This window comes from Xiphophorus hellerii, chromosome 12 (assembly GCF_003331165.1).
Source record: "Xiphophorus hellerii strain 12219 chromosome 12, Xiphophorus_hellerii-4.1, whole genome shotgun sequence".
Classification (NCBI taxonomy): Eukaryota; Metazoa; Chordata; class Actinopteri; order Cyprinodontiformes; family Poeciliidae; genus Xiphophorus; species Xiphophorus hellerii.
The window spans coordinates 21,620,482-21,633,663 of record NC_045683.1 but is presented as its reverse complement, the minus strand read 5'-3'; the positions used below and the strand labels follow the sequence as shown (position 1 = coordinate 21,633,663).

Here is a 13,182-nt window from a genome sequence, read left to right as displayed (position 1 = left end):
AGAAAGCTGCGTCCAAACTCCTTTTCAAGCAGCATCATTGTCAAACAAAGACAGTAATTGACGGAGTTAATCGCTTGTAAATATTGCAAAGCTTTGCACAGGCTTGCTTTGACTTGGAGTCCAAGTAACAGGCAGAGTGGAAACTCCAAATAAGGCAGTGTCCGGCCCCGCCCATCCATGTCTGTATTTGGACATGCGAGTTCCGGGTGAAGTAGTAGTAGTAGTAGTGGAAAAGTGATCGGAAGCCACAGACGCTTAAAAAGATGACAGTGTATGACACGTCATGGTTCGCATTTTTACCAGGATGCAAACTGTGAAAAAACAAACAAAACCATATACTTGGTGAGTTTGACAAAAGCCCCCTCTATAAATTAGTTGGTTACACACACACAAAAAAAATAAATAAATAAACAAAAATTGTTGGAACAAATAACCAATGTGAAAAAAAACAACTTCATTTAGTCATGAGAAGTGGTTATTAAATTGGGGTGAAGATATTATCTAATATTTTCTAATTTTATATTATATATGTGGTTAACTTGTAAAAAAGACAAACAAAACAAAGGCCTTTGGAATATTTTCAGAAAATATTTAATGGCATGTCAGTGCTTGCATACACAGACCTAAGAAATTAATAATACTCAATGAAGCATAAGTGTAAACAGTGTGTGGGAGAATTAGTCTGAATCATGCTTGGTGTTTGGGGGGCTTACACAAACAGAGCAGTCGCTGATCCTGCATGTCTCATTACCAAACGCAAGTCTTTACACTCAAGCTTGCCTCTTGTAGTAGCTAAGTACGGTCTGATCACTGTAGGTAAAGTAGAATGACAACAATAAAGTTTGTTTTTCTTACACAGCCCGATCTTTTTTTGCAATATTCTGACCCAGACATGTTTTTTTTCAAATGCATTTCCATCCCTAATTGCCCACCACGAAAATATCTAAATTCAAAACAATCCCCTAACCATAACAGGTTACCCCATAGTTTAAAGTTACAGTTTAAAATCTGTTAAGTATTTCTGTGTACTACCAATCAGCTGACTGAGAAACAGCTACTGAATGTCTGTAAATATTTCTGGTCACAAAGAGCACAGATTTTTATGTTTTGAAAACTCAAGATACACCAGACAACAGTTGTATTAAGGTAACACTGTTTAAAACTACAGATGGCAAACTATGAGTGATATATATACAAAAGAGGCTGGCTAGAACTGCAAATAGTTTGGCTAATTAACAGGCTACTGTCATATTTTCTTATATGCTTGAATCTGAGTCAAAATAACAATAACTGTTGATATATGTTACAGATAACTATAATCTGTATTATTTTGTGTGAGGCACAGTTGTACTGTTTGTTACTTTTTTAGTTTTAATCAAAGGTAATGGATCACAATACAGTGAAACCATCAAATTATTTGCATTTTTACCTCTATATGTGGGAAAAATCAAATTGCATTCAAGGGCAATTGCATTCATAAGTTTAATCTAAAATGTTTGCATATTTAAAGCCTGGCTGGTCTTACTATTTTCATATAAATATATTTTTAGTATTGAATTTTGGCTAAGGATTTGACTTATTATACTCCAACATGAAACAAAGATCCTTATTAAAACTGTATTTAAAATGTTAAAGCAACAAAGAAGAACTTGACCATATAAACCTTTGCAGAATAATCACATGGCTTGCGTGTGTCAGTGTGTGTTTTAGGTCCTTAAAGTTGCTGCCTCATCTTCCTGTTACTCTGTTTGAATAAGTATTGCTACCTGAGCCGTACTGTCACACAGACTTTCAAAAAACAGCGGTGTCCCCTGTCATGTTTATGGATGCAAACCATCAGAGAATCCCCAGGTGTGGCCTGGGACTCTGTACTGTGATGTTTTACCTTGGGGAGGGGGAGAGTGTGTGTATCTCTGCGGTTGGAAAGTTGGCCACCCCGGCTGGAACACTTACCTGTTGCAGGCTTGTTTCCTCGACTGTGAGACGGGTCACACGGGGGAGGGCCTGTATTGTTTGTCAATGGCTTGTGGCGTGACCTGGCTCAAAGCGCATCGCCCAGCTCTTTTGCATATGGGAATTCCATGGAAGCAGGGGCCCATTTTAAAGTGCTGTGGAAAACCTCCAAGGCACTATGGATGTATAGTCAAATTAGTTTTGTTTTTTCTTTCCACATATAATCAAGATGGCTAAAATGATCCCATGTTGTTGGTGAAACAGCTACAAAAATAAACATACCCACCTGGACAAACAACTGAGCAAATACTGTTTCATTTTATATTGACTGAGTGCAATAAGTTCACCGCTATTATCTAGTTAAAACTAAACACGACCAATAAGTTGCTTAAAATACAACCAGCATAATCTACAACTTTATTCAGAACATAGAATGTAATAAAAATATGGAGAACAATATGCATTCAAAAATACTTAAATGATTGTACACTGTGGATTTTCTCCTTAATTTTCATAAATTAATGAAATAAATTTATTAATTTATCAGACATAAAGGAAACTTAAAGATGATAGCGGTCACATATGGTAAGAGATGTTGACATAAATGTACATCTAAAAAATCTTAATGTCACACAGTTCAGTATTTTTGTCACACATTTCAGAAAGTGAAACTCATTTAGATTATTTGTACATAGAGTAAAATATTGTAGGCCTTTATTACTTGTAATTTTGATGATTATGGTGTATATCTAATGGAAACAGAATTCAGTGCCTCAAAATTGTGACTATTATACAAGATCGATAAAATAGAATATTTTAAACAGGAATATTAGACTTCTAAAGAGTATGTATATCTCTATATACTGAATACTTGGTTGGGGCTTCTTTTGCATAAATTCCTTTATCAATGTGGCATGGGGGCAATCCTGTGGTTCTGCTGAAGTGTATTGGAAGTCCAAGTAGCTTTGACATCGGCTTTGGTATTGTTGTCTCTTGCCTCCCTCTTGATAACACTATAGATTCTCTATCAGGTCAGGCCAGTTTGCTAACCAGTCAAGCAAATTTACACCATGGTAATTGAACCTTGGCAATGTGTGCAGATGCCAAGTGCTGCTGGAAAATGAAATCAGCATCTTCATAGATCTTGTCAGCAGCAGAAAACATGAAGTGCTTTAAGATATTACGGCTGACTAGAAAACACAGTGAACCAACACCAGCAGACGATATTGCACGTCAAAACATCAGTGACTGACCCAGAATGAGAGACCATTTCTAGGACACCATTGCAGATGTTAATTGGTGTGAAAACATGAGTTTCCAATATTTTAAGTCACAGAATGTTGGGTTTTAATTATCCTAAGACATAATCACCAAGACTACAAGTAATAAAGGGCTCAAAATATTTCAAACAAAATATTCTAAATATTTCAAACAATGAAACTGCTTGAGTTTCACTTTCTGGAATGAATGGCACAAAATATGACATTTTTTCCATGATATTTTATTTGTTTAGATGTACGTATACAGTGATTTGAAACAGTAATTATACCCATTGAACTCTTCCACATTTTCTTACATCACAGTAAAGTGTATAGTTATAGACAATGATTCAGGTTTTTTGCTGTGTTCCACCCACTCTATTCTGATTCCTTGAAATAAAATGAAAGTATTAACAATGACCTCAAAAACACATTTATATAGTAAATAGAGTCAATTTGATTGTAATTCAAGCTTAGTCTCAACACAGCTGACAGCCTACTTCATCAGCTAGAACATTATTGAACAAACAGAATCATTAAGACCAAGGAATAGGGCATATGGGCCATAATGATACAATAAAGATGCTTTTCTTAAGCAGGAATAGTGAAACTGGACAGAGTTGATAGGAAGATGGATGGAAGAGAAACAGGGAAATTCTGGAAGCAAACCTGTTAGAGGCTACAAAAGACCGGAGACTAGTTCAAAAGGTTCACCTTCCAGGAGGACAATGACCCAAAAGAAGACAGAGCTATCTTTGAATGCTTTAGAGGAATAAATAATAATAATTAAAGAACATTTAACATTCACAGATGGAAAGCTGGTTGAGATAAATCCCAAAAGACTTCCTGCTGTGATTGCAACAAAGGTTTCTACAATATATTGGCTCAGGGGGGCTGAACACAAATGAACAGTTTTCAATTTTTACACAACAAGAATTTTTAAAACCTTGTATCATGTTCCCTCCACTTCAAAAGTTACAAACTACGTCCTCTTTAAAACTCCACTGACAAACATTAAACTTTGTACTGTAGTTCTGACATGAAAAAAATTGGAAAAGTAGGAATACATTTGCAAATCACTGTATGAATCAGGTGCTGAAATGGTACAGGTGCAGGTCACCCACATGTATCAAAGATCTTAGGAGGAGAGGTGGTTTCTAAAGAGGCTAGAAGTCCACAAGACTAAATGGGTGTAGAAGGACAACCCTGGACTTACAATTGGACTAGTAGCTTGTTAAATTATTGTTTGACAGTGTTGAGTTTTGTCCAGCAGCTGCAAACTTTGTGCATCAGATGTATATGTAGGGGTTCAGCAGGAGTACACACATAGCATAGCAGTGCAATGTTCTGTGTGGTATTTATTTAGGCACAAAATTATTAATTAGATTTGTATAACCACAAATGCTAGTAGAGTTTAATGAATGCAAAATGCACACATTTGTTGCAACTTTCCAATAGTTTCACCAGAAGACATGTCAAAGGTCACCTTCTTTATGGGGTTTTATATGATGAGATGAAAATATGTGCTTAGATAAAATTTAAAAAAAAGATTCAGTTACCCAGAAACATGGATGAATGAAAGAAAAATTTCACTCTGAGACAGGACTCAAATCTCCTGAGGAATTCAAACTGCATCCACCATGTGCAGTTAGATATGGAAATATAAACTGTATGAATATTAACTGATCAGATGTTCCTCTTAAATTCATTTTAGCACAACTCTCAACAAGCAGTAACTCAGAAATTCTCTGGTGAAATAATTCTTAGCATTATCTTGCATTATCTCACTTTTTGCCAATGAGACAACTGATCTGATTATAAAAATGATAAACTACGGTAATATTGACTTCAGTAAAGAAAATCTTGAAAGCCTTATTCACATCATCAGGGAAAGTGAGAAGCTTATATACTCTCCAGCACTGAACTATAACTGTCAATTTTTATTAATCATAGCATTTAACTCTTGACATTTGGAGTAAAAATAAACACGTTCGAGGAAACTGAATGGCAAAACCCAGCTGGTTTGGCAGGATATCTCTAAAACATAAAGGAGAAGGAAAAATGCACAGTGCATTTGGAAGTGCACATCTTGGCATTTCAGTCTTGTACTGATGGATTCAAGTAGGTGTTTTTTGGAAGAATGCTCTCCTACTTGGCATGCTTCACAATGAGTGTGGAATTATCCTCCACTTGCCAGTTGTTAGAAATGTGATTTTATAAGTCAAATAAGACGAGCAAATCAAGGTCAGGAGCAGCGCTCGAACCGATGGGTACTTAGTGTGCGTTCAAAAGCAGTGGGTTCTCTCGCTTACTGTGGGCCCGTGTGTATTGTTTTGGTTGTTTTGTTTGTGAACTTGGGTGCTTTGACTGCTGAGTCTGGGAGGCAAACAAAGCACATGCTGGACAATTGATCAATGATCTTCCAGAGTTCATGGAGAGGGCACATTGGGGGTTACCAAGGCTGGCTTATCCACCAAAGGCACAAAAGCCTCCTTTACCTGCTCCTGCCTATCCCACTGATGAGACACCAAACCAGGGTCAATGAAACCACCAACTAAAGATTGATCATCAGAACATCAAAGTCACTCATGTAAATCCACCCTTTTTCAGACATCTGGGGTATTGATACAAACACTCCCGGGAGGAGAGTTGCTGGTTAGAAACCAATATTCTTCATGGGGGTGGGGGACGGGAGTCTGACCCATCCTCTACAAAGACCTGTAAAGTCTGTAGAGCATTTTAGTGTGGATGGGTTGAAAAGTTTACCCACACCATCCTCTGCAGACCTGCCAGGTGAGGCTCTTATGCAACTCTCTCAAGTTCAAAACGGGTTCATTGTCCTGAAGTTATACTGAAGGACACATCGAAAACTCAGCAGCTGCTTCTTCAGATAAACCAGATACCTGAAAGCAGCTCATTTTTTCCAGTCGGGGTGAGAGTGGTCAATGGAAATATGATAAACAATGACACAAACAGCAAGTTCCCTTAACTTGGTGCATGACAGGCCTGACAGCCCCTCCCCCTTGTCCTGTCACTCTAGAGTATTTTAGTTCAAGTTCCACTGCAGCATCCGGCTGAGCTGCGGTCTTAGTTTCACCTCCCACTTCCTTTTTTTGGCCCTGACGTGTTTCCGGCCCCTGAATTAGAATAACTCTTTCCACACTAAGTTGTGATATCAGGGCCGTCTTCCTTCTCTTGTCGTCTGTGTTCGGAAACTATTAAGAAATCCCCAGTGAAGTTGAAATCTATCTCCCGAATCCTTTGCTCCCAACCACGAGACCAGAGATACGGGGCGACATCAAAAACCCTTCAGCTAGAGCAACACAGAGAGGAAATATCTCTTGAACTCAACGATAAGATAGAAGCTGGTGCAAGCTTTGAAGAATTTCTACTGTTTAATGCATGGAAAGCAGGGAAACAATACAAATGAAGAAATAGTTTAGTTTGTATAATTGTACTGTTGTATTCTTATTCTGATAGAAGTATTTGAGCATCCTTTAGTCCTTGTAGTTCTGGGTGAGAAACTGCAAGGCAGCCACTGGTTCCCCAAGCGTAAACCTTTCGACGAAGGCCTGAAAATCCCATTTACCTGGAGGTGCAGAAGACATAAAACACAGATTTTCATTAGCATTTAAGCAAAAGAATTGAGAGAAAAAAACTTAAGGTTTGCTTTCAGTCCAGCAAAACACTCCAGAAATGAGCTGTACTCCGAGTGCACTCTCTGGTGCATTACGAGAGCATTTCTTCTGACCACTTGGTCTGTGTTTAAGGGATCTGAGGCCTAACTGAGCAACACATGGCTCTGGGATGTGAGTCACTGAGAACAGCTCTGCTGAAAATAAAACATGTTGCTGTAATGATGGAGGTGGGAACGCAAGGACGTATTGGCAAGAAGATATGATTCAATCGCCTGGACTGTTTTTTTTCTCTTCCCTCCCCTTTTAAACAAACACCAGACGGCCATCCGGCTGGTATGACAATATCACTTCTAAGATTTTGACAACCACTGATTCCCTGCAGTTTTCCCTCCCTTAACAAAAAAAAAAGAGGACAAATTCACAACTATGATTCCAAGAAGAAAACCCTGTGTGCTTTAAACTTGCAAACTTCAACAGATTCCACAAAGAAAGAGTGCATGTCTGCGTCTTCATATGTCTGCATGTGCATCAGACAATGCTTTGATGCTTTGTACTGTAATCCAGGGAATCGGGGACATTCTGGTATTTCCATGTGTGTGGTAATTACACTAACAGCTGTTCAAGGATTGCCTTGGGAAGTTGAAAAAGCCAGCTTCTGAAATGGTCCAAATCCATAGAGAATGAACTCAGATAGGGGTCAAATCTCAATATGCCTGGATTAAAGAGAACAAAAGTCATCTTTAACATCCTGCTTCATCTGATATATATGGTGTCACTTTTCAGCCATCAGACAGCAGCATGCATTAGAAACACACAATGATCTAGCATAAGATTATCATCTCTGACAGGTGAAATGAGAGCCAGTGATTATCTTTAATACCAAAATCTGTTAGTGGGTTGAGTATTGAAGATTTTAGATACCCTTCTACAAGTTTCTCCCAGTAGTTTGCTGGTCATTATGGTTCATTCCTCCTGATAGAGCTGATGTTACTGAGTCAGGTTTGAAGGCTGCCTTTCTCGCACACACCGTTCAACTGTGGTGACTGCTACAGAAAAAAAAAAAATTACTTTGTTGTTCTTATGCCAATTTGATTGAGGACATAATTTATTTGGAACACTAATTTTTAAGAAAGTTTTAAAGTTGGCCCAGGCTCAGAGGTGTTACTGAAATATTTCCACATGGTTTTCCTTTTACATCACGTTACTTTTTGTGAAGTGACTTTCCTGTACCAAAACAGCTTCACTTCATGACTCAGCCACCCCCTACTTCACAGTTTGGATTATTCTTTTTTCAGGCTTGCAAACTTCCTATTTTTTCTTCCAAATATAACAATAATCTTTATTTATAAACAATTCAGTTTTTAGTTTCATCAGACCACAGGACATGTCTCAATGAAAATTGCCCTTCTATGTATTTGCAGACACTAATCTTTTTGTCTTGTTTATAGAGAAATAGCTTCTTCCTCATTGAGTGGCTCTATAGCTCATGTCTACACTGTATGTGGGCACTCTCATCAATTCAATCCAATAATTTCAATACAGCAAATTAAAATTATTTTGTTACTCCTGACTTAAGATAGTATAAATTCAGTCTGATTTAATGTCAAATTCTGAAGGGAAAAAGATTGTTTTTTTGTGTAGAGAAATATCAGGTTTAAACTATATTAAACAGAAACTGTACAGTTACTCCTCAAAGTTGATGAGTTAGAAGCAGAATGTTAGAACAAGGATATGAGCAAATTTGACAAGTGTGACTGTGTTACTGGCTACACGACTGAATTAGAGCATCTTCAAAACTGCAGCTCTTCCTATTGGAAAATAGATTTGCAGACAGGTCAGACAAAAACGCACAATAAAAAAAAAAAGAGTCCAATTTTGAGCAGGCAAAAAAGTCCAGAGTAGAAAAACTTATAGTTTTTGTTTTGCTAAGCAGAACAGTAGCAACAGCAGGCACAAATAAAACTAATATCCAGGTTATGGACAAATGAGCAAACCAGGCAGTGATACAAAACATCCAACCAATAAAACTTTAAAAAAGGTCCATCATCTGAGCTGAGATTTGAAACAGAAGTAAAGATATTGTTTTTATTGTTGCAACAATATCTGAATAAAACAAAATTCAAGCACCCCAATCTACATCACCACCACCATTCATCTGTGAGGGTTTAGCAGGGACCCTCCTTGAGCTTTCAAGGTGTTGATCTAAAGTCACATCAGAATACTGACTCAACCACAATGGACCCATGATAATGCTTTTCCCTATTTAGAAGGCTTAGAATGGCTGTATCATTCTCAAATTTAATGATATTCATTTTTCCTTGTTGAGACAGTCACTGGTTTACAGAAGTGGGATGGGAGAACAACCTTGTTGTGTTTCTGGTCTGCATTACTCAGAATATGTGAAAAGAGGTTCAAAGGAAGACCGGCTGTGAGTCATGGACTCACTATTGCAAGTGGCGAGCAAAGCAGATGAGTTGCTAGGTCTTATTGAAAAATAAGTTAATACTGGTTCTGATGGAAAGGTGTCACAATACACAATTCATTGTAGTTTGATGCTACATAGCTCCAGATTAGTAAGCATGCTCCTACTGACCCCTTGTTCTTCACTGAAGCAACATCTTTTAAATAATATTAATATTGAACATGATTAAATTATACACAGTAGGCATGCAAAAGAAACATGGACATACAAAATAAAAAGAAAAGAAAAAACATTTAAGGGAAAGAAACATGCAAGAGTTATTTTTCTTTCTATTTCTACATGAACCTTTAGCTTGAACTGATAGTGTAGAAGTAAAATAGCCGTAACAATGTCAGAGTGAGGTACTTGTCCTTTATTTTATTTTTTATGTATATATCTTGTGACTTCTATTGTTGTGTACTTTTACATCATGTTGATAGTTGGGTGCATGTGCATTATCTGAGGAACATGTTACACCCAGTTGCACTATAGGTAGAAAAACCTTCTGCCGACATCTTGTTGCCCGACACATTCAGGGACCTTCTGGAGTACATCCCTCCACAGGTCAGGGTTGTCTAAGCAGAAAAGAGTGTAATAACACACTATTATTCATTTGGTCATAATGTTATGCCTGATTGATGTAGCTCACCATTAACAAAGGCACAAATCGGAAGACTTAATTGATATTAAATATATTCTACATGTTATCTTTTTAATGTAATCATTAGTTCCTATAGAGATCTTTGAAAAGTAAGCAGAAATTGCATTGTGGAGACCTAAAAAATTTTTTTCCCAACCCGTCACACTTTTTTAGTTTCAAAACCTGACACTTCCATGTGGCTTTGAGTTCGGGTCAGGTTCTGAGCTCAGCTGGGGGAAAAAGGATGAATAATAACTCGGAGATGAGCAGATGAGTACCTGAATCTCAGCAGGTCATCTCTGTGAATGAAGACTGCCAGCAGGGAGGCCACCAATAATCATGAGAGGGCAATGGAGTCAAGTGACCTGTCTGCATTAAAGGGCATGGCCTCAGCAGACCCTTATGGGTCTGTGCTTCCGTCTCAGATAATGCACCGCCTCTGCAGATCCCCAAACTCCTTGGCATGTCCACGACGAGGTCGCTCACCCTCCAGCTACTGCAAAAGGGGAGACAGCTTGGAGATGAACTTTACATAAAATACTGGGACATATCTGACATGTCATGTTGTAGATTTCACTATCATGACAATGAAGCAAAAATACTTTTTCATCTGCGTTTTTGTTTTCTTGCCTTACGGTGGTGTTAGGCAACATTTTCTCTAAAAAGTACTGGAGTCAAAGTCAGGCAGCGATTGTAAGACTCTGCACACATAATCCTGTCTAAAGCTGTGCAATCATTGGGGCTCATTCCAAAAGAAGTAAATTCTCGGTATCCGCTGCTATCGCGCTGGTTGGTACCTTGCAAATGTCTAGACTTACAAGTGACCCTAAAATAGGCTGGTGCTTGTTTGTAGTGCAGAGACACGTTTCCGCCTCTCCCATCTGCACGCTCATGGAAAGGACAGATAGTGTGGGACCTGAGGGCGATGTTAGCGTCTTCCTGCCTCTCCTTTTGTTTCCACCTTGCATCTCTCTGCCTGGGTATGGCAGGAAGATCAGGACTGCTGCGAGGTGACAGAGAACTGCTACATTTAGTGGTGTGGGCGGTGTCCCTGTTAAACCTCTTACACTGTCTCAGATATACTCAAAATCCAGTAATCTTTTTTTCTCGCAGTAAAGTCAAAGGAGCCATATCAGAGTAAAAGCCTGACTGAGGTTCTTCTTATAAAAATAGATGCAGGAATATTGCAGTGTTTATTTTCAGGATGAGGAACTTTGTTGCTGCCGGGATTCAGCCACAAGACAATATCTCTGGATGTGTGGAAAACCGCTGGAGAGGGATTAACCAGGGAAAACTCAACATGCCTGTTGATTTTAACTCTCAGTGTGTTGCAAGCTTAATGCTGTAGATTATTAGATCTGTGAGGTGAACAAGTCTAATTTTCCAGGGAATACCCAAATCACCAAACCTAAAGTTGTTTTTACATTAAAATAACCCCCAAAACATCGAACTGGTCAATATGAACAAGCATAGAAACTCCAAAATTCAACTGTTCAACATAAATCTAAGCGAATAAGGATGCATTTTCCATTATATCAAATTGTATTTAATACAGTACTTAGGACATTAGTACAATTAATGGCAACAGTACTGAACATACCAATTGTTTAAAAAGTAAAAACTGAAATAAAAAAGCTTTATTTTTTAGTACTGTATATACATTTACAATTTTCCTAAGTTTCTCGTTGTGACATAATTCAAATGATCAATTAATGAACTAGAAAATTAGTTACCTGTACATGATTTTGTATTGTAACTGGGTATCTGTGATCTTGCAAAAGAGACAAACCTGGTCAAATAAAGTTCGGTGGATGGTATACAAATTTTGAATTCTTAAACAAACGTTAGGTTGTCTTTCCTGGTTTTCCTAACTACTGCAGGTTGTCTTTGAAAGACTTTCCTCAACAGATCTCATCACTGAAAGATGTCAATCAGGAAATTTAAATAGATCTGTGCACAACACTTGCAATTGTCAACAAGTGCATCTCACCAGAAATGGAACTAGGAACACAACGTTCCTCCAAAACTGATAGGAAATGCGGAGCTGAGGCTGCCAGGAGGGCTGTGGCAGCACTGAAAGAGCAGCAGGACTTCCTGGCAAAGACTGGCTGTTCATAACATTTGACAACAATCTCTAACATGCACTGTATGTCTGGGCTATGGGGCAAATTTTCAGAACCAAGTCGTCTTTGATGGGGAAAAAAAAAAATCCACCAAAAATGTTTGAGCCCTCCTAGAGTAAAAAAGATCAATTCACTCATTGTGACGCGAGATAAACATTCTGTGAGGTTTTGATGTCACCAAAGATGCAGCCTGAGCTACAACAAAGCAATTTTGATTGAAGGATATTCACATGTTCTAGTGATCCAATCAAATCCCAGATCTAAATCCAACTGCAAATCTTAAAAATGTATATTCACAGACTCACACAGACATACTGAAAAAAACTACAGGAGAATGTTCATGTAGGGATACTGAATACAGATGTTTGCCACAGTTGTCAAATTTTTATTTGCAAAAATAACACTAATATTAATGAACAAGCAATATTTTCTTTCCTTTTCACAACTGCACATTACTTGTTCAACTATCTCATTAAATCCCAGGAAAAATAAGATTGTAAAAATCCAATGAGAAAGAATGCCTTCCAGGGCACCGTAAAAGCCACAAAATTGTATTTTAAAAAAAGTTAAGTTTAACTTGTAGCCTATTTCCCCATGTTTTTAGTGCATGTAATTTAATCTTGTGTGCTACTTTCTCATTTGAAAAAGAAATGAAAGTTCTGATCTGACCTAAATTGATCAAGTTTTATAGAGATGCACATATTTGTGCAGATCAGCCATAGTGAAATTATGTCCTTGCCCTTAAATGCAAGTGTTAAAAAACGTAAAGCTAAGGATTACTCTATATGCTTTTGATAAATGTTTCACATCAAAGCTCGTGAGTTTAAAGACTTAAAACCTTTAAACCAAACCTGTCAATTTCAAGATGTCAAGATGTCACTTTAAAGCAGCTGACTCCAGCCTAAAACTTGGACCTGCTATAGCAACCAAATCCTGGCTCTCTTGACTCCTCGCAGCTCTGATTAATGGTAGAGGCTGTGGGTGGGTGGTAGACATGGATCTGCCCATTACCACACTACAACATTGCAAATGGCTTCAATTACTGCAGAGTGTGCTGAGCTGGCAGTACAGGCTCTGGGAAGCAAGATGAGCAACGTGTAGGATCCAG

The 13,182-nt window shown here is 38.0% G+C and overlaps 1 protein-coding gene across 2 annotated transcripts in view; it reads right to left on the bottom strand.

Moving 5' to 3' along the window:
- Positions 1–3,433: 3,433 nt before the first annotated feature.
- pebp4 (phosphatidylethanolamine binding protein 4) overlaps positions 3,434–13,182 on the bottom strand; it is a 62,400-nt gene continuing 52,651 nt past the window's right edge. For both annotated transcript variants that reach the window (XM_032578374.1, XM_032578375.1), the window contains one exon: positions 3,434–6,801. In XM_032578374.1, the coding sequence (XP_032434265.1) occupies positions 6,710–6,801 (92 nt within the window). In that variant the 3' untranslated portion in view covers positions 3,434–6,709. The remainder of the gene's footprint in view (positions 6,802–13,182) is intronic.